At 43.3% G+C, this 22,545-nt stretch overlaps 3 protein-coding genes across 16 annotated transcripts in view; all 3 read right to left on the minus strand.

Moving 5' to 3' along the window:
• Window positions 1–3,690: 3,690 nt before the first annotated feature.
• LOC117861846 (uncharacterized) lies at window positions 3,691–5,204 on the minus strand. The gene has a single exon (XM_034745375.2). It carries the CDS (start codon window positions 5,093–5,095, stop codon window positions 3,803–3,805), a length of 1,293 nt encoding a protein of 430 aa, XP_034601266.1. The 5' UTR covers window positions 5,096–5,204; the 3' UTR covers window positions 3,691–3,802.
• Window positions 5,205–6,239: 1,035 nt separating this feature from the next.
• On the minus strand, window positions 6,240–14,363 carry LOC117861125 (ribosome biogenesis protein BOP1 homolog). The gene is made up of 17 exons (XM_034744625.2): window positions 14,151–14,363; window positions 13,961–14,059; window positions 13,685–13,839; window positions 12,182–12,299; window positions 11,661–11,762; window positions 10,315–10,474; window positions 10,078–10,186; window positions 9,888–9,990; window positions 9,642–9,792; window positions 9,145–9,277; window positions 8,952–9,058; window positions 8,798–8,868; window positions 8,655–8,715; window positions 8,249–8,476; window positions 8,029–8,113; window positions 7,300–7,478; window positions 6,240–6,851 (listed from the first exon to the last, which is right to left on the minus strand). Exons 1-17 carry the CDS (start codon window positions 14,247–14,249, stop codon window positions 6,766–6,768), a joined length of 2,046 nt encoding a protein of 681 aa, XP_034600516.1. The 5' UTR covers window positions 14,250–14,363; the 3' UTR covers window positions 6,240–6,765.
• Window positions 14,364–15,975: 1,612 nt separating this feature from the next.
• The window catches only part of LOC117860339 (uncharacterized), a 33,225-nt gene continuing 26,655 nt past the window's right edge, over window positions 15,976–22,545 (minus strand). For 10 of the 14 annotated variants that reach the window (XR_011898503.1, XR_011898504.1, XR_011898506.1 and 7 more), the window contains 2 exons: window positions 17,959–18,108; window positions 17,268–17,580 (listed from right to left, as the gene is read on the minus strand). Coding sequence is in view for 2 of the 14 variants with exons in the window: in XM_072294491.1 (XP_072150592.1) it covers window positions 17,967–18,108; window positions 18,529–18,560 (174 nt within the window). In the remaining 12 variants the exon portion in view is untranslated. Of the gene's footprint in view, window positions 16,243–17,267; window positions 17,581–17,958; window positions 18,109–18,528; window positions 18,561–22,545 lie in introns of those variants that run through there. The other 4 variants (XR_011898509.1, XM_072294490.1, XM_072294491.1 and 1 more) reach the window with 3 other exon arrangements.

Genomic DNA, 22,545 nt, shown 5'->3' on the forward strand with positions numbered 1-22,545 from the left:
CTACAAGTTTCCAGAAGAGCGATAAAGTCAAGTTGTTGTTCTTTTGTAGTGGCTAACAAAAACCAAAATTTAGCCAAGTCACGAAGACATCTGTTGTTCTAGACAATGCCTTTCATTTGACACTATTTATTTTTTGTATTTTTCTTTTGAGCCTTCCTTTCTTTTGCTAACCCAAAAGACGTTGAAATTGTTTTTGTATTTTTCTTTTGTCCTACTTTCGTCTTTGCTAACATTGTATGTTTTGAAATTCTGGATTTTGAGTTTTGCTTAGGCTCAAGTTGATAAGTATCACCTTGGTGACTATTATCCTCAGCCAAGCTCTTCATCCAAAATATCCTTACTAATATCACACAGAGGTAATTGGTCCAAGCCATCATCATCCTGCAAATCCAGCCATCTAGCACTCTAGAGAAGTCCCTTTTAACTTTACTATTATTCAGAGGTGATGTGGCTAACCTATTAGTTGCCAAAATTTTAAATTTCTTAGTCAGCTTCTCTAACTTTATCTCCATTAATACCCACAAAGACACTTAAGTTGGAAATATTATTTGAAATGAGATCTTCAGATAAACTTAGAAAGGAAGCATTTTTTCCGTACCTTTTGATGTGTCCAGATTTCACTTAGCCGCCATCCTCTACACCCTCTCTAGCGAGTGTTCATCAAGCGAGTTTGCTCACCTCTTGCTTGTACGTGTTAGAGTATTTCCTGTATCAACAACAGGGGAGATAGTGAGACCTGTTTGACAGGATTGTCGACACTGCCCCTCTAGAACCTTTTATCATGTATTCTTGATGAGTCATTTTTAGCAGCTTGTAGCGAACAAACTCCTGCCCATCATTTTTAGCCACACCAGAAACATGTTCCTCTATTTGCTGCGATGTCAATCCACCATCATACATGTACTAGTCAGCCGGCCATTCAGTGCCATCCTCACTTCGCAACTTTATCAGCTACTTCAGTTGGAGTATTTCTTGTACCAACACCAAAGGATGCAATGGAGACCACCTTGTTAGGACTGTCAACACCCCTCCATAGCCTTGTATCACATGTTCTGGATGAATTTTTGTTGGCTGCTCACTGCAAACAATATCCTGCTCAGCATTTTTACCCACATCTGAAAAATGTCCCTCTGTTTGTTGCGTTGTCAATCCATCATCTGTCTTGTACCGGTCAACCTGCCCCTCACTGTCATCCTTTGCAGTTGCAACTTTTTTAGCTACTTCCCCTATCAAACTGCTGACCACGCAGTCTAAAATTTCATTTGCCATAACCCGGAGTTGATCTTCTGGTACCTTTTGCTGATTCTGATCACCATCTGAATTTTTATTTGGATCAACATCCATTCCCTCTCCGCCTACACCAGTCTGTGATTTATTTTGTCCACTTTTTGACTTTTTTCTTGTGCCATTGTTGTTATCTTTGTGGCCATCATCACCCAAAGCATCATCATCGTTCCCCTCAGGATCATCATCATGTTTTATCACCTCAACATATGACTTGACCCTGGGAATAATGGACTCAACTCTGACAGGGCATTCATACCATCTATCTCCAATGACAACACAAAGTCTATGAGGAAAAGCCTTTGAATCGATCACTGACACCAACACTCTACCAAAAGGGTTGTTGTTAGTTGCTATCATATCAACCATCTACGGCGCTCCAACCATAGAACCAAGAGCCCATAGCACTGGAAGCTCCCTAAGTTTCTTGGGTATCCTGAAAATGTTTATCCATGCTTTTGGGATTAAAAGTCCTTCCTCTTCGTCAGACCATTCAGCAAAGTTAAGATGCACACCCCTTTCTTTTAACAATCTAGTACTAGTTTCTAGTAATTTATCCAAGAGAAGAGCACGATCACCATCAGAGAATTATGAACGGGTTAAGAGCATTTTGTACTAGCTATCTATTCGGTGATTACTTGCATACACATGTATTTTTAGATTGTTGGATTGGAGTCTACTAAATGTTGTCAAGACTCAAGAGTCGTACGCTCCAGTCGCTCCTTAATAAGGATCTCTTGGCCCAAACATAATGTGTCCTCAATTGATCTCAAGATCGTAATGCCAATCATACTGTATCCCAAAATTATATTCGCATACTTATATGGTACTTTCAGAAGAGTCAGAAACAGCTAGTAACACCGCACTACGGGATGACAAGGAATGGCACTCTATTGGAGGCGTTTTGGGGGGGGGGGGGGGGAGGCCTTGAAATAGTTAGCATCTCTAAGCCATTTTAGCAAAAAAAAAAAATGCTGTCGTAACACCTTACCTCGTATATTTCTTAAGCAAAAGCAAACTTTTCATCAGGTCCATGTGCTAGATCATCCAAATTGTCATAGTAAATAGAAAATTGCTCTCTTTGAACTTCACTGGAAACTTTATCTGAACAGAAGGGATCTGCATGTTAATGGAGGACACTAGCCTTTTAGTTCCATGAAAGACTATTTTTGGATTGGCTCTTAGTGGCAGGATTCTGAAGCTGTACTTTACATATGTCGTTACATCTGTAAGATCGTAGAGTGAAAAGGAGCTTCACTGTTGCACCGCACCACTCAATTAGTATTAGCCATCCAATAAACATGTTGCTCCTTTTAGCATTGTTGACATGATTCGGTTCAGCCATTCAGGCACTGAGCTCTGGTAATAAGGCCAACTGGCCAATTCCTTGAAACCTCGATATTACCATAGCAGTTAACTAGTCACACATCAATACTACCTGTATGTACGAAAAGAGAGAATGCAACTACATGTCCACTATTCTTGAAATTGATATATATACTTTTTGGCCCCATCAGATCATATCCTTCCAATATGTCAAAGCTGTGCTTGTTGTACCATCATAAAACTTGGCAATCAGATTTCTTTGTACCACTGTTAACGAAACAGAATAGTAATAATCCATTTATATAGTAGTATACACTTCACTATCGTAAACATATGACTCAGTGTACTTTAACCTCTAGCATTTTTTATGAGAGGCATGACTCAGCAAAGCACCAACCAGCCTCACTGCAGTACCTACTTATATCATGTTTATCACAATTCAGAATATCCTAGATACCAGTATCTATGATGATGTTGCAACTTGCAATGCATCAGTGATTCTGTTGGCAAAATTAACTGAAATTTTGCAGTACATTCTTTTACTCCAATTGCCTTGTTATTTTTACTACATTTATTTACTATTACATTTTTTATTTGTTTACGCACGGTGTTCGTGTACTTAATAGGGTGCTGTCAGAAGAGGCTGATGATCAGCGATACTATGACAGTCAAGTAAACACCAGTAGGAATCAAACAGATGTAGGAGTACTTGGTAAACTAAACCCTCAACTTGTCAGGTTTCATCTCCGCACCGATTCCAGAACAAGGCCGTAACCTGATAACCTGTCCCAAGCTTGCCTCCCTCTCAACAGTGGTCTGCTTGCCGTGGTTGTGGCACTGAACGTGAGTAATGACAGGTGCAAATGAGGGTTCAGAGAGCCCATCCATAGAGTGATTTGTTGTCCAGCAGTGGACATGAACAAGAGCGGTCTAGTGTATGTGCTGACGAGCTTGAAGTCTTGAACATGATCAGAAACAAGCTGCAGTCTTTTGGATGTAACAAACTTCCATTGAAGTTACATTGCTGACGCTACCGGATATATGTTGAGACAGAGAGAATGACTGTATACTTGTGCGTAGTATGTATTTACATGATTGCCAGGATAATCTCCAGAAAGAAGGATACATATTAAAATTGCTGCAACCTCCCCAGGGAAACAGAACTCCTGAATCCTAAAAATTGTCTGATATCCTACATGCTGTATAAGCTGCTAAGCCGCTCGACGGGCTGCCGGCCGCCGCCGCCGTCGCGCTGGGGCTCCGGGGCTGCCTGCCACTGCCACTGCTCCGCGTACCAGCCGGCATCTCTCAGGTCGCCGCCGTAGCTCATGGCGAGGGGCTGGGCCGGCGCTGCGCAGGTGATGGCGAAGTTGTCGCCGGCGCGGCCCGTGGTATGGGCGAGGGCTGCCGGTGCTGGTGGCGCGTCGACGAAGTTGCCGCCGCCGCCACCACCGCCGGTGGCCATGGCGAGGGAGAGCGCTGGTGGCGCTGGCGAGTTGAGGAAGTTGCCGCTGGCACCCGTAGCGAAGGACCAGCCGCCGTTGCCCTGGGAAGCGTTTGCCGCCGCCTGCGTGTCCACCGTGTAGTTGTAGCTGAGGCCGGTGTCGGAGGGGTAGTAGTACTCGACTGGCACCATGGCGTGGCGCGGCTCGTCGGCGGCGCTCCACGTGGGCGCCAGATTGGGCTGGGCATGCCGAGGTAGCTGGTACGGGCAGGCGTCCGCGAGGTGGCTATTGCTGTTGCCGTACATGCCCGGCGCCATCTGCAGGTGGCAGCCCTCCGTGGCCGCGCCGATGGTGGTGCCGCATTGCCGGAAGCCGTAACCGCCTGGCTGCATGTCGGCGGCGCCGCACGGCTGGAAGCCGCCGTCAATGCCCCAGATGAACTGGCCGTCGGCGTCGTCGAAGCCGCCGGGCCCGTGGTGCGGCACGTAGCAGTCACCATCGACGACGCCCGCCGCAGAGTTGAGCAGCTGCGGCGCGATCCCCTCGATCACGACACCGGCGCCGCCGTCGTCGTCGGCCGGCACCCCCAGCGCCCTCCGCCTCCCGTCCGCGGCCAGTATCGCGGCGTCGATGGCCTCGAGCAGCCCCCGCGCCTCCCCCGCCGTGGCGACGCCGTCCAGCGCCCTGTCCTCCCAACCCTGGAGGCCGCCGGGCCCGCCCTGGCGCACCCGGGCGAGCTTGGCCTCCTCCTTGCCGAGCTCGCCCTCGAGGTACGCCCGGTGCACGTGCCGCGCGCGCGCCTCCGGCGCCAGCGCGCGGTACCGGGCCAGGACGCCCTCCCTGGACTCCCACACGTCCGCCGGCCCCGCGCCGCCGCCGCCGTCCGCGGCGGCGGCGGCGACGACGAGCGCGACGTCGACGCCGCAGAGCACGGAGAGCTCCCGCGCCATCTTCCGGAGCCCCTTCCTCCGCTGGCGGAGCGTGTCGCCCCGCGCCCGGCGGTTGGGGATGAGCCCCGTGGAGGCCCTGCGGCGCCCCATTGCGTCTCGCGGCGTGCGCTCGGTGCTCTGATCCGTCCCCCTCCTTCCTCCGCACGCTGCTGGCTTGCTCCGTGCTAGTAAATTGGTTGCTGGTAGGCTGGTCGCGACGCCGGCGAGGCAGGCAGGGCGGCGTATATATATAAGGCGCCGCGTGCCGCGGATCCAACGTGACACGGCGGCGGGGTTGAGGTCGAACACGCGCAGCTATGGCTAGGTGCTAGGCCTCGTAGGCTTCCAAACTACGCTTTGGTCTCGCGATCTTGCAATGATGATGATTGCCGAGGTAGCTAGTACGTACATGGCATTAATGCGAGGAGATCCGGCGAGATCACACGCGCGGGGAACTTTCCAAATGCAGCGGCGTCTATGCGATCTACTGCTTCCCGATTTCTGCAGCGCCTGAAGGAAAGTGAAGGACGAGGGAGGGATCGCGATGCAAACATACCAAAGGAAAGTGAAGGACGGGGGGGGGGGGGGGGGGGGGGGGGGGGGTGCGTGATAGCTTTTTATCTCTGTATAATCATCTTGCTAATTGCTTGATAATTCACCGTGGCCTCAGTAATCTCTTTGCTGTTAAATTGGTGTTCTTTTCTTTTTTCATTTAGCACAAAAACCTTTTTTTTACGAACCGCACTGACTAGAGTTTCTATTGATGTAGTAGAAAAAATGTAAGGTTACAGTCCTGAAAGGTCATAATCATGAAAAAATAGAAAACTCAACCGGTTGGACTCGACATCAACGTAACGACATTCAACTCAACAACTCCAGACCGCTTGAATTAGGACATCAACGCGACCACACCACTCAATTCAACATACACCAATGGTTGGATTGGATCAACTCACCACTCAAGTCATCGCACCACACTACACAACTCATCACCGGCCAGTTGAATTGGATGACACTCTGCTCCTCAACTCCATCGCAAAGGCCTCAACATCTCCGCAACAGCGTCAGCTGCCACAACCATCACCACCTTTTTTTTCCTTTTCTTTTTCTTTTTTTTTGTTTTTCGGATTTTTGAGAAAAGAAGCAAAACACCAATTCTAGCACAAAAACTTCTCAATCTCTTTGCTCTTAAAACTGCTCTGTTATTCATTCTAGCTACACACAGATAGTACATCAATTTTGCAATTGCAGCAGCTGGGGTAAAGATCTGAGCTTTGGTACAGCATGGCAAACAGTGTTTAGTATTACAAGCAGATTCATGGTACAAATTCAGCGATGATATTAGTTTTACATCTGCTAGATTCAGCTTCCACACGACTTTGAAGAATATACCCTTAGACCACCTAAACAGCTTCTGGAACGGTTGATGCCCCAGGCTTGGAAAACTTTCAAATGCTGTCCCAAACACTAACATTGACTTTGGGACAGTTCAAAATATTGTTTTCGTATTACTGTTACCAGCTACAGGTGTTCCTCTTCAAAGCTACCCCCCGCCCCTCATTTCAACATTTCTCTTCTCTTCAAATATAAGATCCACCAGTCAACGGAATCAAAACTGCTATGAAGCTGATGGCTTCACACACGTGCACCGTCCGCCACATTGTCCAGGATTCAGTTAGGGACTTGATACTGGAATATAGCAATCATCACCATACAGAGGCCCAACGACTGGCTGACCATCATATTGCCTGGCAAAACAGGTATCATCCTTGCAGGAATGCTTAGTCGCAGTACAGTCTAATCACAGAGTCAGCACCAGCGGTGAACAACCAAGGTTGTTTTGGATGGAACTTGCAGTCCAAAGCCCCTGCAAACCCAGAGAATTGGTTAAATATTGCCTTGAGATAGACTTCCGGAGAGTAATAATGAACCTATATCAAGGTACAAATAAAAAAACCTAAAAAATATTTTATTCCAGATAAAACAAAAGCAAGTTCTTGGTTTGTCATGCTATGAATATCATCTTCACACTCACAGCCAATGCACCTCCAAGAAAAACTTGAACCATTCAATCCAATTAACATGGTCTACTTTCTTTAGTAACAGATGAAGCTATTTTAATCTACCAGGAAGTACAACAATTTTAATAATATACGAGTTTCCCAACAAAACAGAACGATACTTAATGCTATAGCCTCGAAGTTGGGTTTAAGACCAGTATCTCAACTGCATGGGTGAAGACAATTAAAAATCTATGCAAAAGTGAACAAAATCTGGAAGGAAAGAGCGAAATTTATTGAACCAATGACACATACCTTGTCCATCTGAACTAGAATGGCCACGAAGAATTTCCAATGGTACAATAAGTGGGTTCTGGTTAAGATCAGAATAGACCATTCCATGACATACATAGGCAGTACAATCCTCAGAGGATGAGGCAAAAAGAGGGTACTTTCGGTGAAAAGTAACATTGGTAATATCCTTCGAGTGGACCCTGAAATTTAGCAAATAAGTTACTGTTTTTTCAAAATGAAAAAAAAAGCAACAGAATTAAAGGCAAGACTGCCAGAATAACTGTGGAAATTTTACATCAAAAAGGCCTACATGATAAAGTGGGCAAATAAAAGATGTTGATGACAATTGTAAAAGTGCAAGCAGTAACCACACCAACCATGCAGCAAAACATATGGCCCATGTTTTACAAATATGGCAACTCAGTTATCAAAATACTACGTCAGCTGAAAATCCTCTAAAAATAATTGGCCGAAGAAATTATAATCATAGCACATTAGAGCATGAGCAATCTAAACTGATTTAAAGGAAGTGGAACACATGAAATCAGCTTTTAAGATGCTCAATATTAATTTCCATTATTTCTTGAGGGAAGAAAAGACTTCTAGCATTCATACTAGTAGGATGGTTTGTATATCACGTAGAAAATTTAAGAGTGCTTAAAATGGTACATTGGCAATGCATATAGATATCTTGAAAAATTGCATGTCTTTTTATTTTCAAAGGGGATTGAAATAAAAGGAGAATCGTACTTCATAGTCTTGTATGGTCTCGTAGATAGATCAGTATCAAACCAGCATAGTTTGCCATCTTTGCTTCCCACAATAACATTATCACCTACAAAAAAGAAATGTGAAGTAGTCACAATACTTATACTGAGAATGTATTATCCTACTGACATGTACAATCAGTTCGAAGGAACTCCTTAGAAGACTTCAAAATCCATAACTATCAAGGTGACTTGTGACCTACCACCAGGATGGATTGAGATTGAGGAAATCTCACGGAGACCTGACTCCAGCTTCTTTACCAACTGTGCCTTTTGGAGATCATAAACCTGAACAAACTTCTTAGTAGCAACGAAGAACATCTTCTGACTTGGATGGAATGTAGCAGCAACTGGAAGGCCTGGCAGTTTACGGAAAGGATGGTGCGAGTGCTTTTTCGTGAGCTGATGCAACAATACAGCTCTTGTATCACGTACAAAGGAATTAAGGTGTACAAGGGAAATTAAAGTTATGATATCATTGACCCACAATATTAAATCTGACCAATGTGAACATAACTAAAAGTAGAGAGGGGTCACACTTACAAAGAAAAAAAAAGAGAACAGATCGGAATAAAACAAAATCAGTAAGACATCACTCATAAAGGATATCACTTGGCACAACTGTGGTGAAGTAATCTCCCTTAAAATGCCAGTCCACATTTGACACAGCCTAAACAACAAATAAATTGGTAAGCATGCAAAAGTTATTAAGTTCAAAGGGGAAAAATTAAGTTAAAATCTGGGTACAAGACCTTATGATGAATCATCATGATTCCATCAAGTTTTTCATGTTTCATCCACCTCACAGCTGGTTTCTTATCATCTGGATATAATAATGGTATTTCAGAAGACTGAAGAAATGCAGTAATACAATGGAAAAATTTATTGGCTATCAATTCAACGCACCAGTATCATCTTGAGGAGCCATTTCACCTATCTTGAGGAGTTCTTTTGCCTTCATTTGCGCTTCTTCACTCCCCACCTCAGCATTAATAAGTAGCAGGTCATGTCCACTGCACCCAAAAGGAAAAAAAATGATTGACAAGAATACATAAAGCTTGGAGACAGGAAAAATATGCCGGAATAGCAAAAGGCTTACACAATAGCAGCAAGAATAGGCCTGTCAGGTGATGGATTCCAGGCAATATGATGGACATCACCTCCGACATTCCAAACTTTAACACAGCGACCAGTTTCAACCTCCCAAACACGAATTGTACCATCGCAAGAACCTTCAGAAAAGGGGGAATTGTAACTTAACGTTGTCACGCTCAATTTTATGAAATGATCTTCTAAAGTGAACTCTACAAGGAAAAATGAACTCTACATTTCCCTACTATTCCAAGCTGACCAACATCCAAAACTTTCTTCAAAGAAACAACTATTACTTTTTGCAAAATAAATTTCGTGTAGATTTAGTGGTACTATTTTTAAGCAATAATTACAATGTATGAAAAAAAACTATGCGAGTACAACATCAGAGTTCTTTTTGCATTAGTTAATATCAGCCATTTGAGTATCAAAACATTCTGTGCGTGAAGCCATGAATATGTGTATATTCACACAAATAGAGAATATGATATCATTAGCACATACCAGATGCAAGCCACTGCCCTGTTATTTCAACTGAAATGGATTTCACACGACTCGTATGGCCCTTGAACTCAAGGTAACAAGTTTTTGGGTATGGCCTCAAATCCTTTTTACTCGGTAATTTTGGCTTGAGTGACTCAGGATCAATATTTATCTGTGGTGTTGTCAAATAATTGGCACAGATTAGAGACAAATATTGTCTTCCAAGTAAATAAATGGCACAAAGATAATATAGGGGGGCCAACGTACACGCTTTTTGCGGGCTCTAGGGCATAGATAAAGATCAAGACACCGATCAAAACCTTCCCTCAGTGCCTTCTCATATGCAGGTACACTCCGAAGGGACTCAAATCTGGTGAAGTGCACAACTCAAAAGTCAAAATGCTTTCGACCATATAAGACAATGGACAACGAAAAGGAAGAATGATAGACACAGTACCGTTTTGGAATGAACTTCGGACGATCCTCCTCATACATAAGCTGGTATGAATCTATTTCCTCTTGTGTGGGAATGTATTCAACAGAAGGATTATATGACTCTTCATGACCTGAATACACCATGAAGAATCAATAGAAATTTATCCAGTATATGACCACTGAGTAAAAACATGTTCCAAAAATTTCTTAAAGATTATTATACAAGTGACCAATGCTGAAAAAAGGAATGACAACATACCAGGTAAATTAGGTTTAGGAGCAGGAATGTAGCTCAAGCCATGCCGCTTATTCTCTGCTGTATCATTTTCATCTCCCCATAACAGATATAAGTTAGATTCCTCCTTTGGCTTGTCAAACTTTATCCATCCATTACGAATAGCCCTCACAAGTTTAACAACCTGCCACCAGAATGCATGAGCTCAAAGTTAGACTGAGCAGTGATGCAAATAACTTAAGACGCAATACAATCACAGAATAATTTAAGAGAGAAGATCCACAACAGGCCCTGTGGTTACTGACACTTATGCAGTATCCACAACACAAGATTTTGTCCTAATCAAACAATAAAGATTAAAGAAGCTCTGCTACAGAGTAACAGTACGTTATGTAAGTTTACAAATTCACTAGTGAATGCATAACTCAGTCACAAAACTAGTGAATGCATAACTCAGTCACAATCCTATTACTGATACTTCATAAATAAGCAGTATGATGAGAGGCCTTAGGTGGGCTGGAGCATGTGTCATGCACATAGGACTTGATCATGTAAACAGTACTGTGTCATACTGTAGCAACATACCTAAAACAAATCAAGATTAACTCTAAATAAATTAGTTACAATCATTAAGATTACAAGATAAGCTAACAATTAAGTGATAAACAATGAAACAATCTAGTCCCACCCAACCCAGCTGTCTATTTCATGGGTCGTTTGTCCTCCGTAGTCTATTCTCTAGCAGCCACCAAAGCCTAGTAGCCTTTTTGGTGGTGTTTATCCCGTTATGATGCAACAATCAAGGCTGCCAGCCTGCCACCTAGTAGCAAGCAACCTCTTAGTGCGCCTAGGCGACCAAATATTTTCCAGGTGAAGGAAGTGATGGCATGTGTGACTACAGTTTTTCATATGTTTTCTTCATGTATCTATGATATTAGTTATTAGTAGACTTGTACTGCCTATTCAGGTGACTGTCAAGACACACGGATTACCCCATAATCAGTTTGACAGGACAACACCACCAAGGTTATCCACTGCCTAAGCGCCTTTTGTTTTATCAGCTAGGCGCCAAAGTTTTGAAACACTAATGATAACATGAAATGAAGTAGTACGCTGAAATTAGAAAATAATAGTAAGAAATAGCTAATCATAATTAAAAGAAAATGAATTTTTGCTCGTGACTATTCATTAGGTCATTGCATAAAACTGCTCAATGGGATAAATAAGTAATGAATCAGTATATTGGGAAGAACTCAGTAATAAGATATTCATGATCCAAGTCCAAGCAGCCAGATCTCGTGAAAGAAAACTGAAAACAAATAAAGAAAATGGTTTAAAATAACAGGAGAGAGATGAAACTGACGATATACCTTCTTCTGCTCCCACTTTGAAGGCACAAATCGCCTCTTTGGCTCAGGGGCACTAGAAAGCGGATGGCCTTTATCCTCGTATTCAAACCAATCAACATAATCCTAGAATAAAATTTAATCAGTATGCTGCATCCATGCACTATAAACATATAGAGAAGCAAACAGAAATCATTTAACAGTAAAAGGGAAATCCATTTGCATGAATCTGGATAGCATTCAGTGGCAGCATGCGTAACATTTTCAAAACTATAAAAGCATACATATCTGCACATGTTATTATCAGTGAAACTAAGTCATAAACAGGCCATATGTCAGTACGGAATAAGCAAGCATTACACATTGTCACATTGTACTTGAACTAGCGACAGAATGATCTCTCTCATAAGGTTTTAACAAAACAAACTCGTACGTGTGTCCAGTCATCCACAAAGATAATACTACGCTGTTGGATGATCATTTACTTAACATGTAAACTTGGCACCTTGAGTAAATATATAATAGATAAGGATTGTAACACATACCGGATATGGATCAACATTAGCATGTGGAGTCTTTCCCTTTAACAATCTACTAATTATCTTAGCCTCTTCCTTTGTAATCTGAACCTCCTCGTCGTTATACTCATCATAGATCTTTCTCCTACATTTTGTGATGAAGAAAAGAAATTGTAAGACTAAACTAAATGAGCAAGAAAAATTAAACCAAAGGCAAACAACCAAAAGGTACAAGGTGTAATGTAAAGAAACTGTACAAGGTAAACAATCAGATGTATCTGCTAATTGGCACAGGAAGACTAAAATTTTCCATATTTGAATAATCATGATTCTCAGAGGTTCAAGCATACTCTGAAAGAAACCTAGAGGCATGTAGGCCGGAGCACTGAATCAAAAATGATCATCAATCACTTGTTTATTGCATGTCCTTAGAAAAACTATCAATGTACAGAAATTTCATTGAAGTTGAACCAAAATAATTTTTCAAGAACTGTTCAACTCCATGTCCTGTTGTAAGATTTTGAAATGTACAGAAATGTCAGGTGACTAAGCCTTCTTGACAGCAATTGAAAGCTCAACTTTTGGTATCAAATAAAGTTAAGATTTAAAAGTAACATTCTTGGTGGTATTAACCAAAAATGTGATCAAATACAAGCAAATCTCAGAAGAACAATGTACGATCTAGGATCTAATAAAATGCTAAGGCCACAATCCACAAGCAGGATGAGCCTTTTACAAACATGTACCAACTCTTTGACTTTCATCCTCGCTTCACCCGAAATGATCAACCTCTGCTACGCTTTGACTGTCAAGTATTTGTTTGCTACTACTGTACACATCACAAAGCCAGGTCTAATCCCACCATTACAACATTTAGGCAACACAAACCACCATAATAGGTGGGTGTCAACAAGGACTAGTGCTGGAAATATCATACAGGCCATTGTTGGGTAGGATAATTATTCAAGAACAGAATCTAAGAAAGATGTCAACAAATCAACAAATCCCAAAAGAAACTAGCACAGGTTATTATCCCTACAATAACAATTAATTTGCTGAAACCAGTTATGGTTGGATTAAAAGAGCACTCTTTAATCGGAAATCTCTTGTATAAGCCATGGCCGCAGTCATATCTTCAGGTAGCTCATTCAGCCTAGAGATGTTTTAACTCTCCAGGTAGCTCATTCAGCCAAAAACAGAAGTTCGGCCAAAGATTGTTAACCCTATCATGCTAAAAAATACATGGGATAAAATAGCTCAGGAACACTACAAAGATGTGCTAATTGATAAATAGCTTCTAGTGTGAACTGTTTGTGCTATGCTGATGTTATTTTCCAACTTATAAATTTCTGTAAGGGTACCTACCACCAAGCAAATAATCCCAAATAACAAATTACAACTATATGGCATTATAAACATGAGTCATTGCTATGGGGCCATTCTCAAAGCTTAATCGTTCATCCATTCAATAGTGGTCAGAATTGATGGCAGCTGATTGAGTGACCGCAACAGAGCAAGTTCAAGCCTTACCAATTCTTGGCATCATCAGCGTTCCTGAGGTATGCTTCAATGCGCCCCTCCCTATCACGTTTCTTGATCTTCCTCCCATCAATGTCATACCCAATGTGCTCCTCCTCCTTGTACCACTCCAGAGGCACGTCCCCCACGGTGTTCCTTGGAGCCACCTGCAAACAACAGTAACAATGCTTATAAAATTCTAATACTCAAGCAAGCAATACGGAGCATCAAAACAGCGTGTGAATCAGCAGCTTAAGCAACCCAAACACTAAGAACGCGAATGCTCACCTCATCCTCCGAAGAGTCGCTCTCTTCCGCCGCCGCCGCCTCGTCAGAATCGGCGTCGGAGCCGGAGCCGGAGCCGCTGTCCTCGAATGACACCGACTCCTGCATCCCACGCAAAACGCCCAAAACTTGCTCAAAAATAGAACGGCGGAAAATAAAGTTGGGAGGGCAAAGGCGTAAATAACTCTCCCACCTCGTCGGCGTCCTCGGACCAGACGCCGTCGCTCCAGGAAGTGTCGTCGGCAGAGAGGTCGTCGCCCTCGAGCTCGTGCTCCCCGTCGCTGTGGCCCATTTTTCGGCGCCGGAAGGCTTGGCGTGCTGTGGCCGCGTGGGAGAGGAGGCGAGCGGTGGAGGTGGAGGCGGGGGGCTAGGGTTTTAGGACGGCAGGAGGAACACTGCTAACCGGAGGAGCGGGGAACGGGTGCGTCGATGGGCCGGGCCACTGACAAAAGCAAACAGTTTCTCAGCCCTTTGTGGTAACGGGCCAGCAATGCTGAGAGTCAGTTTGATTTTTTTTTAGTGGGGTCGGTTTGCAATTTTGAGGGTGCGTTTGGTAGAGCTCTGGCTGGATTCAGCAGAGAATCAGCCGTGGGAGTTCTGTCAAACAGTTTTTTAGTGAGAAATGATTCTCTGCTGATTCTGTGAAATAATTTTTTGAAATGAACTAGGCTGGGAGCTGGAAAAAAGTAGCTTCTCCTGGTTCTGTGAAGTGATTCTCTATTCTGATTTTAAGAATTTATGCTAGAGAATCAAAGAGAATCACTTTTAACCACAGAATTATTTCTCTCAGAGAATTAACTTCCATAAAGAATCAGAATCAGATAGAGCTTTATCACCAAACGTATCCTAGCGAGGAGCCCAGGATCCTCCAACTTTGGAAAAACACCAATCCAACTTGTTTTATGGAACACCAATCATACCAACTCAACTGAAGCTCCTCCGAATCCAGTCCAATCTTGTAGTGACTGGCAAGATGGTTGTAGACAGCGAGATGGTTACTTCGTCAATATAAAAAAATGCAGGGGACAATCTCTTAAAAATGTTCATAATAGCAGGGTTATATGTATGTGTGCGCGCGTATATCACGTATTCATATCTTTTGCGATTCAAGGTAGTCGAGCATTGTATTTAGCCCGGTGATTTGGCCCAATGCGAGCTCCAAGCTTGACGATGCTGTATAGCGAAATGACCGTAGCTTTAGCTAGTAAAATTACTTGTGGTAGGATATGTTCATTCGGTTTCGAATCTTCGACTCGACATGTGTAATCGCATTTTCCTATGCTCATTTTAGGAATTAACCGGCGATATTATTTCAGTGTTAGTTGATGTGACCGTCCATAACGGTATGCCTGCTGTGACTTCATCAATTTTAAGATTTGTTGAATCTATCTCGCTAAAAATACTTATAGAAATAATGTTACATCCGTATATTATAGATTGAGTATATGTGCGCATGTGTATGTGAGAGTATGCTTTTGTGCTTTGAAACAAATTATGTGAATAAATCTTCAAAAGGAATATGTGAATAAATAAGGGAATTGTAGATAGACCTGCAGAGATATTCCTCGATGAGCCTGGCAACTATTATGTACTCCCTCCATCCTAAATTCCAATTCATTTTGGCATTTCTACATACATTACTTTTGCTATGTATCTAGATATATACTATATCTAGGTGTACATTAAAAATTATTATTTAGAAAAGATAAAACGAATAGAAATATGGGAGGTTAGACGAGCGTTCGTTGCAACTTTGTACCGACGCGCGGAAGTTGGAAGCAGCTAGCGACGCGCGCGCGCAAGTATCATCCAGCAGCGCATGCGTTTCCCGCTCACGGGTTCCCCTGTGCAGCTTCCGCTTACGGGTTCCCCTGTCCAGCTTCTTTGGCGTGTTCCCCTATCTAGCTTCTTTTGATTTTTGCGCGTGCTTACATTTTTTTCTCCGTTCGGGACAGCGGTGAGGAGGGTAGTACACGGGCGGGGGGATTGTTTTGACATCCATATGAAAGCAAAAGAAATATATACAAAATATCCTTTTCATTCATATAATTAAATAGAAATTCCAATGAATGAGAAATCATAGCAGAGTGCTTGATTAGTAAAATTCTTTTACATCATAATACAAAAACACTTAGGAAAGATCATCAGCCTGGTGCATACACAATGATGAATAGAAAATGTTCTATAAAGGAGGTTTATTCTAATTTGTGGACAGAAGAAGAGAAACACATGTCTAGTGCTTTTGAAAATAAGAAAATCTTTCACAACAGGAATCCAGTGACACCCTGCAGAAAACGAAAAGACAAAAATGTCATGACTAAGCCCAACAGAGGAGGAAAAGTAAATATTGTATTAATCATATGCCTTTAGCAAAATTAAAGATAGGACAAAAAAGGGTTGATAGGCATATGTACCATCGCTAATGTCATATTTGTATATACCAGACTATTGTACTTTTTATTTAATGAGTAAGAAGAAGCATTCACATAATAGTTTTGCATCTTCCTATAAAGCATGCGAGGAAATATTAGAGTGCACAACAAATTAGTATTTTTTTTGACGAAGTTAGGGGAAGCCCCTACCTATTTGTTTAAAAAAAATTATTCCAGACTCACTTAATTTGCTCCCACAGGGAGTCGAACCCGGACCTGCTCTAACAGTCCCTTTCAACACAACAAATTAGTATTTAAATACAAAAGCTATCTATGTTGCTAACCAAAGATGCCACAAAAAGAATTTCCCTTCATGGCTTTGGATAAGCATCATGACAAATTTCCCTAATTAGAATAAAGGCAAAGAGCTTACAGTCCACTAGAAATTATTGTGTCAGCTTGTGGAACTAAAAAGAATAAATTAATATAAATAAGGTGAGCACATAGGTAGGAATCCTGCTTTTCTCCTTATCAATACCTCTTGCAAAATCATCTTTACCCTTGTTTCCAAGCTATATCATAAGCTCAGAGGCATGCACATGGTATGGGCGTTGACTAGTCATAAAGCTCCACAACTACACTACCAAACAGCTTACTGGCAACTTGCATATATTTACATTGGCAGCAACATGAGTAAAGTCTTCATTGTTTACACATTTAAACCAACATATCTAAAACTTTATACCTAGATTTATAAAACTTTGGAACCTCATCGCCTAAACTCTATACTATGTTTCCGAAAACTTCCAAATCATGGATAATAAAGGTTTTATATATCCTCTACTTTCACACTATTAAGTTCCATATACAAAACTCATAATTAGGTTAGGAAATCTTTTATCTCACATATCCAAAACTTTCTAACTCCTAACTTTCAATTCACATATTCAAAACTTCATAATAGAATATTAGAACCATAGAAATTACATTTACTAAACTTTCTACACCCATAACTTTCAATTACATATTTTAGAACTTCATACTCGAATTTTAAAAACTTTCAAATCATGTACACGATTCTTTCTACATCCCGTCTTTCAATCAACGTATTGAAAACTACATATTTGACTTTCAAAGACTCTCAAACTATGTGTACAAAACTTTCTAAAATATCAAACTTCAAATGTGCATGTTCACAGCTTGTATTTGTATGAACCATCTTTTCTGTCCATAGTTTGACAACCCGTTTACCTGCAAATTCAAGCATTTTACTCATAGATCCAAAACTTTATAATTCCAAACTTTACACTCCAAATATTGGAACTTTCTACTAGCATATTATAAACTTTGTATTTCAGATCCAAAACTTAGTGATTTTAAACTTTGTACTCCAAATTTAGCAACTTTGTACTATCACATTTAAAACTTTTTAATGACAAATATAATTCTTTGTAGTCACACAATTTATACTTCATACTATTAAATCTAATATTTTATGAAAAACTTGTATATTCTCTAACTTTCTAGTGATAGATAAAAAATATTGTGTTGAGAATATAGAAACTTTTAAGATATATACCAAAAACTCTTAAGATATATATTGAAAACTCTTAGGTTCTAGGCCAAAACCTTTTTAATTATATATTGAAAACTTTTGTTGGCGCTAGAAATCGGCTGATCGAATCCCCAGCGTCGGACACACGACCCGGGAGAATCTGCTTAACTCCTGTTCGGGTGATCGCCCTGGTGCGGTTCGCGCGGCGTGCCAGCCAATCTGACCTGTTGATTGGCAAGGAAAGAAACGTGTCAGATCCCAGAGGTTGCGATCGGCTAATGTTCCGATCTCGAGATAGCTTATCAGCGAATCGGCCGATTTGCTGTAATAAAGAAATCGGCTATAATGCAGCCGATTACCGGGCAGCGTTAATAAAGAAGACTACTGGAGTAATCTGAACAACGCTACAGTAACAATACTAGGAATAGATCTAAATTGGCTATGCGTAAAATAATAGATTGAATACCGAAGCACAAGAAAGTCGAAAGCTCCAATTCCTAACTGGATAGCTGGTGATAAAACTAGAATAACAGGTAAAACCTAGAATTCTAGTGAATATCGATAACTAGTGAATAAATCCAAACGAAACGACAGCGATGCGCCCGAAGTTAAAGCTTAGATATTACTCGATAAACGGAACTTACAGAAATCGGCCGGAGATCAAGTTGATGCAGCCCTGCCAACCCGTATGAACTCGTGAAAAGAGGAAAAGTATTGGCGAAGTCGCCTGCTTGAAAGTAAGTACGAGGAAATAGTAGTTTGTTGTATAGATTTGATGATGATTACAGATCTACGAGGGTGGCTATTTATAGCCTGTTAGAAACGACTCCTTAACCGACTAGAACTCTATCTCTAATTTTAAACGAAAACGAATATTTACAAGTACGATTCGTACTGGAGTTGATTATCATACTCTCATGGGCTGACTCCCTTCTTATCTTCATAAGCCACTTTAAGCCCATACCGGCCCAATTGCTCCAGCCTCCTAATCGGCCGATTTCTACCAACTCCAATCAGCAAGGGACAGCCGATTACGGCCCACATGTCGGGGGCTCTGACTACTCCGACCCTGGGACTTAAGGTCGGGCGAGGCGGAGTTTCTCCCTCGGAGGGTCGGGCGCATCCGACCCCAGGACTCAGGGGTCGGGCGAGGCGGAGTTCCACCATCAGAGGGCAATCGGCCGATCCTCGACTGTAGCACCAATCGGCCGATTTCCAACCGTGACCTCTGTGTCTTGCCGCATCTCCTAATTTCTTCCTTTCCTGACGCTGATTTCATACGTGTCAAAATCTGGCATCAACACATGCCCCCCAATTTTGGAGTAAAACATAATCTTTACTTCGAAATTCTCTTCAACTTCCTTCCCGAAACAAACGCATTGAAAATATCCTTCCGTTTCGCGGTCTCCAGCCTGATGATTGCAATCTTTTTGAAATGGGCGCCCACGACAACCACTCCTCCTGAAAAAAATCGAAACGCCGGCGCGGTAAAAATTTCCACTTTTACCCCTTCTCAGACCACCTTTAAATATCAGTACGTCCTGTGCTTCCCCTTACGAGCGCGCGTCTTCCTTCTTTAGCGCACGGGCCTTCTTCTTCCTCCGGCACCTTCCTTAGCTTCCAGTTTTCCCCGGCATCTCCTCCCATCTACACTTCTCCCTACTTCTTCAATGGCGGCACCTTCAGGTACTTCACCAACGCCCGAAGCTCCGGCGATGGCCCCACCGGTGGAAGTTCTAGCAGCAACGGCGGCGGCTCCATCGACGGGAGAAGGAGCTCCATTAGCGGGAGTTGGGGCTTCGACAAAAATCCCATCGGTGGCTTCAGCATCTGCAGCTCTACCGGCGATCCCGCCAACTACGATGAGCTTCATCCCGGAGGTCATTACCGAAACTTTCCTTAACAATAATGCATTTACTTTTAGATCCGTTCTTACTCCCGCACCCTCTTCTTTCCTTTTTAGGCGGTTAGGCATCAGATTACCATTCGTCTCACAGAAAATCCAGACCTTATCTGTCTTGGTCCCATGGGAAACCCGGATCCAACTGACCTAATCAATCTGGAAACTCATAGGATCCCTTTTAAGCAATCAACCATGGATTTAGATCACTGGTCAGGTACCTTCAGGTCATGGCCGAATGAAACCCCCGGTTGGAGAGAATGCTACCAACGGATAGCCGCCTCCAAGAGAGTCCAATGGGAAGAGCGCAAAATCGGCCAGTGCATTGATCTATCCTTATCCCAAATGGAAAGAAACGAGCCATTAGTGATAGCAGCCTCTTATTTCTGGTCCAACGCTCTCAATGCATTTCTCTTCGGACATGGACCTATGACTCCCACCTTGGCTGATGTGGTCATGTTGACCAGCCTTGACATCTCCTCTCCAGATACCCCTTTTCGCCTTTTGGCCACGACATCTCATCGGCTGGACACAAAGGGAATCGGCGGTTGGAAGGGATTCATTAGATGCAACAGAAGGGCCGGATCAGTCGAGAACAGAGAGCACACGGCCTTCCTGATGATGTGGCTAGAGAAACATTTTTTCTGTGGTAGAGCAGCCGGTCCATCCACCAACATGCAGGCTCTGGCCGAGGCATTATCAACAGGGGCCTCTGTTCCCCTTGGAAAGCACCTATTGGGAGCAGCCTATCATATGCTGCACCAAATCGGCGTTAAACTATCCCAAGGGGAGCCGATTGGAAACCCCGGTGGACCCTGGTGGTTTATCAACTTGTGGCTTAACCTATACATGAGCAAGATCTCTCAGCAGCGAGTGGAGCACATGACATTCCCCAACATTGAATCGGCAGAGAATCCCACTGTCCGACGCCGATGTACGTCTTTCGGCGAAGCGGCATCGGCCTTTTCCGGTTGCTCATATTCTGCTACCAAGGTGGCCGAATACTTCAGGTGCTTTTATAATGGCTTCAGCGAAGACGCAACCAGCTGGTTCCCTTATCAGAGGGATGACCCAATATTTGAGCTCCCTTGTTTTGACTCAACCACTGGCCGATTCGATGAAGACCTCACAGATGAATTAATCAAACCGGGGATCTTACCGACAAACTTTTCCTCGGGGAAAGATGCCCCTACTTATGAGTTCTACAACCCTTCCGTCGCAGCACGGCAATTCGGCTTAGGTCAATTGCCGATTTACGCATACTTCGCCAGCCGAGCAAAGTTCAGAGATGAACTCACCAAGGGTCTTGACTATAACCGGCTGCGAGATCGGATCCCAGACTCCAGCACCACAGATCTGACCTTTTGGATAGTAGCTCCTTTCGCCGTTCAGCAGTTCAAGCTATGGTGGGCCGAATGGAAACAGTACCTGTTCTGCGCTTCTGCATCAGTATACTGCAATCTCCTGGATCCAGCCAACATCGATCCGAACGCCAAGGTACTCTTCTTTTTCCTATCCGATTTTCATTTCCCCTCATTTTTACATATATATACTGACTCTTGCTGTTGATTCAGTCTGAAAGCCGCGCTCCCCCAAAACGCAATCGGAGTGGTCGGCCGATAGAGGACCGTTATCCATACACAACATTCCCCCTCATCGGCTATCATGCCCCTTCTGTAGATGACATCGCCGACCGAGCGAAACAGGCGCAGAAGAAAGTTGTCAAGAAGACCAGTCGCCGAGTGCGTGCCCGTACAGAATCGGCCGATCCACCCACGATCGCATCGGCAGAAACTTCAGCCGTGCCAACCCTTCTGATTGCAGAAGAGGTAGACGTTCAAGTCGCCATAGAAGCCGGAGCAGCCGCCGCGTCATTATTGGTGGAGGCTATACAGGTAAACTCACTGTTCGATTTTCCTGATTGCTATTTCCATACTGATTCCTCATATACTAGGCTGCACAGACTGCCCTCGTAACCCCTCAGCAATCGGCAGCGTCCGAAGCAGCTGTTGAAATGCCAGCGCCCCTCCTGATCAACCATCGGTCACCCTTCAAGAAACCGGCCCGAGCAGAGCACTGATTGTTGTTGAGTCCTCTTCTTCTGACGAGCCAATGGTGCCAGTCCTAGAGTCGAGGATGGCGGTCTCACAGATGCCGATGGAAGAAATCCTCTTTAAAGAAGTAAGCAATCTTCCAACCTTTATTGGCCGATTTGCTACCACCATCGGCTGACTTGTTTTTATTTTCATCTACCATTTTACAGGAACAGGACTCCCCTAATAACAGCCTCTTCTCGTTTGCGGTCGCGCTTTCTGATGACGAGGAGATCGCTTCCCGTCAGGTTACTTTGAGCTCCGTCCCTGATGACGTACATGCCAAGCTCGAAAGCATACGATCCCTTCTTCAAGAGGACATCGGCCGATTGGTAGAGGATGCTTCGCCGATTCGGCAGCTCTTTGGTGACATCAGCGGGCGAGTCCCAGAGGAAGCAGAAGAAGCTTTGGCGCCGGCCGCTTACATCGAGTCAATGCGGATCCCAGTCTTTAGGGCTCTGGGTCACATGGCCGATCGCGCCAAACTGACCAAAACTCGTGAAGAAGAAGATTCGTACAAGCGTCAGGCTCAAGAGGTACATCAACGGATTCATTTTCTAGAGGACTCCCGCCCCGGACTCATCGGCACGATAGACCGCCTCAAACGCCGAAGACCAGAACTCGCCAAGGAGATGGAGCAAGTGACCAAGGAAATAGCCGCCGAAGAG

The sequence above is a fragment of the Setaria viridis genome, chromosome 6 (genome assembly GCF_005286985.2).
Source record: "Setaria viridis chromosome 6, Setaria_viridis_v4.0, whole genome shotgun sequence".
Classification (NCBI taxonomy): domain Eukaryota; kingdom Viridiplantae; phylum Streptophyta; class Magnoliopsida; order Poales; family Poaceae; genus Setaria; species Setaria viridis.

Bases quoted from the DNA above. Each gene is read 5' to 3' on its own strand.
- LOC117861125 (XM_034744625.2), bottom strand. From the start codon at position 14,249: ATGGGCCACAGCGACGGGGAGCACGAGCTCGAGGGCGACGACCTCTCT. The intron at 12,300-13,684 runs GTAAGGCTTGAA...CACAAAATGTAG, and splicing joins GCTGATGATGCCAAGAATTG to GAGAAAGATCTATGATGAGT. The intron at 7,479-8,028 runs GTACGATTCTCC...GCTAAATTTCAG, and splicing joins AGACCATACAAGACTATGAA to GGTCCACTCGAAGGATATTA.
- LOC117861846 (XM_034745375.2), bottom strand. From the start codon at position 5,095: ATGGGGCGCCGCAGGGCCTCCACGGGGCTCATCCCCAACCGCCGGGCG.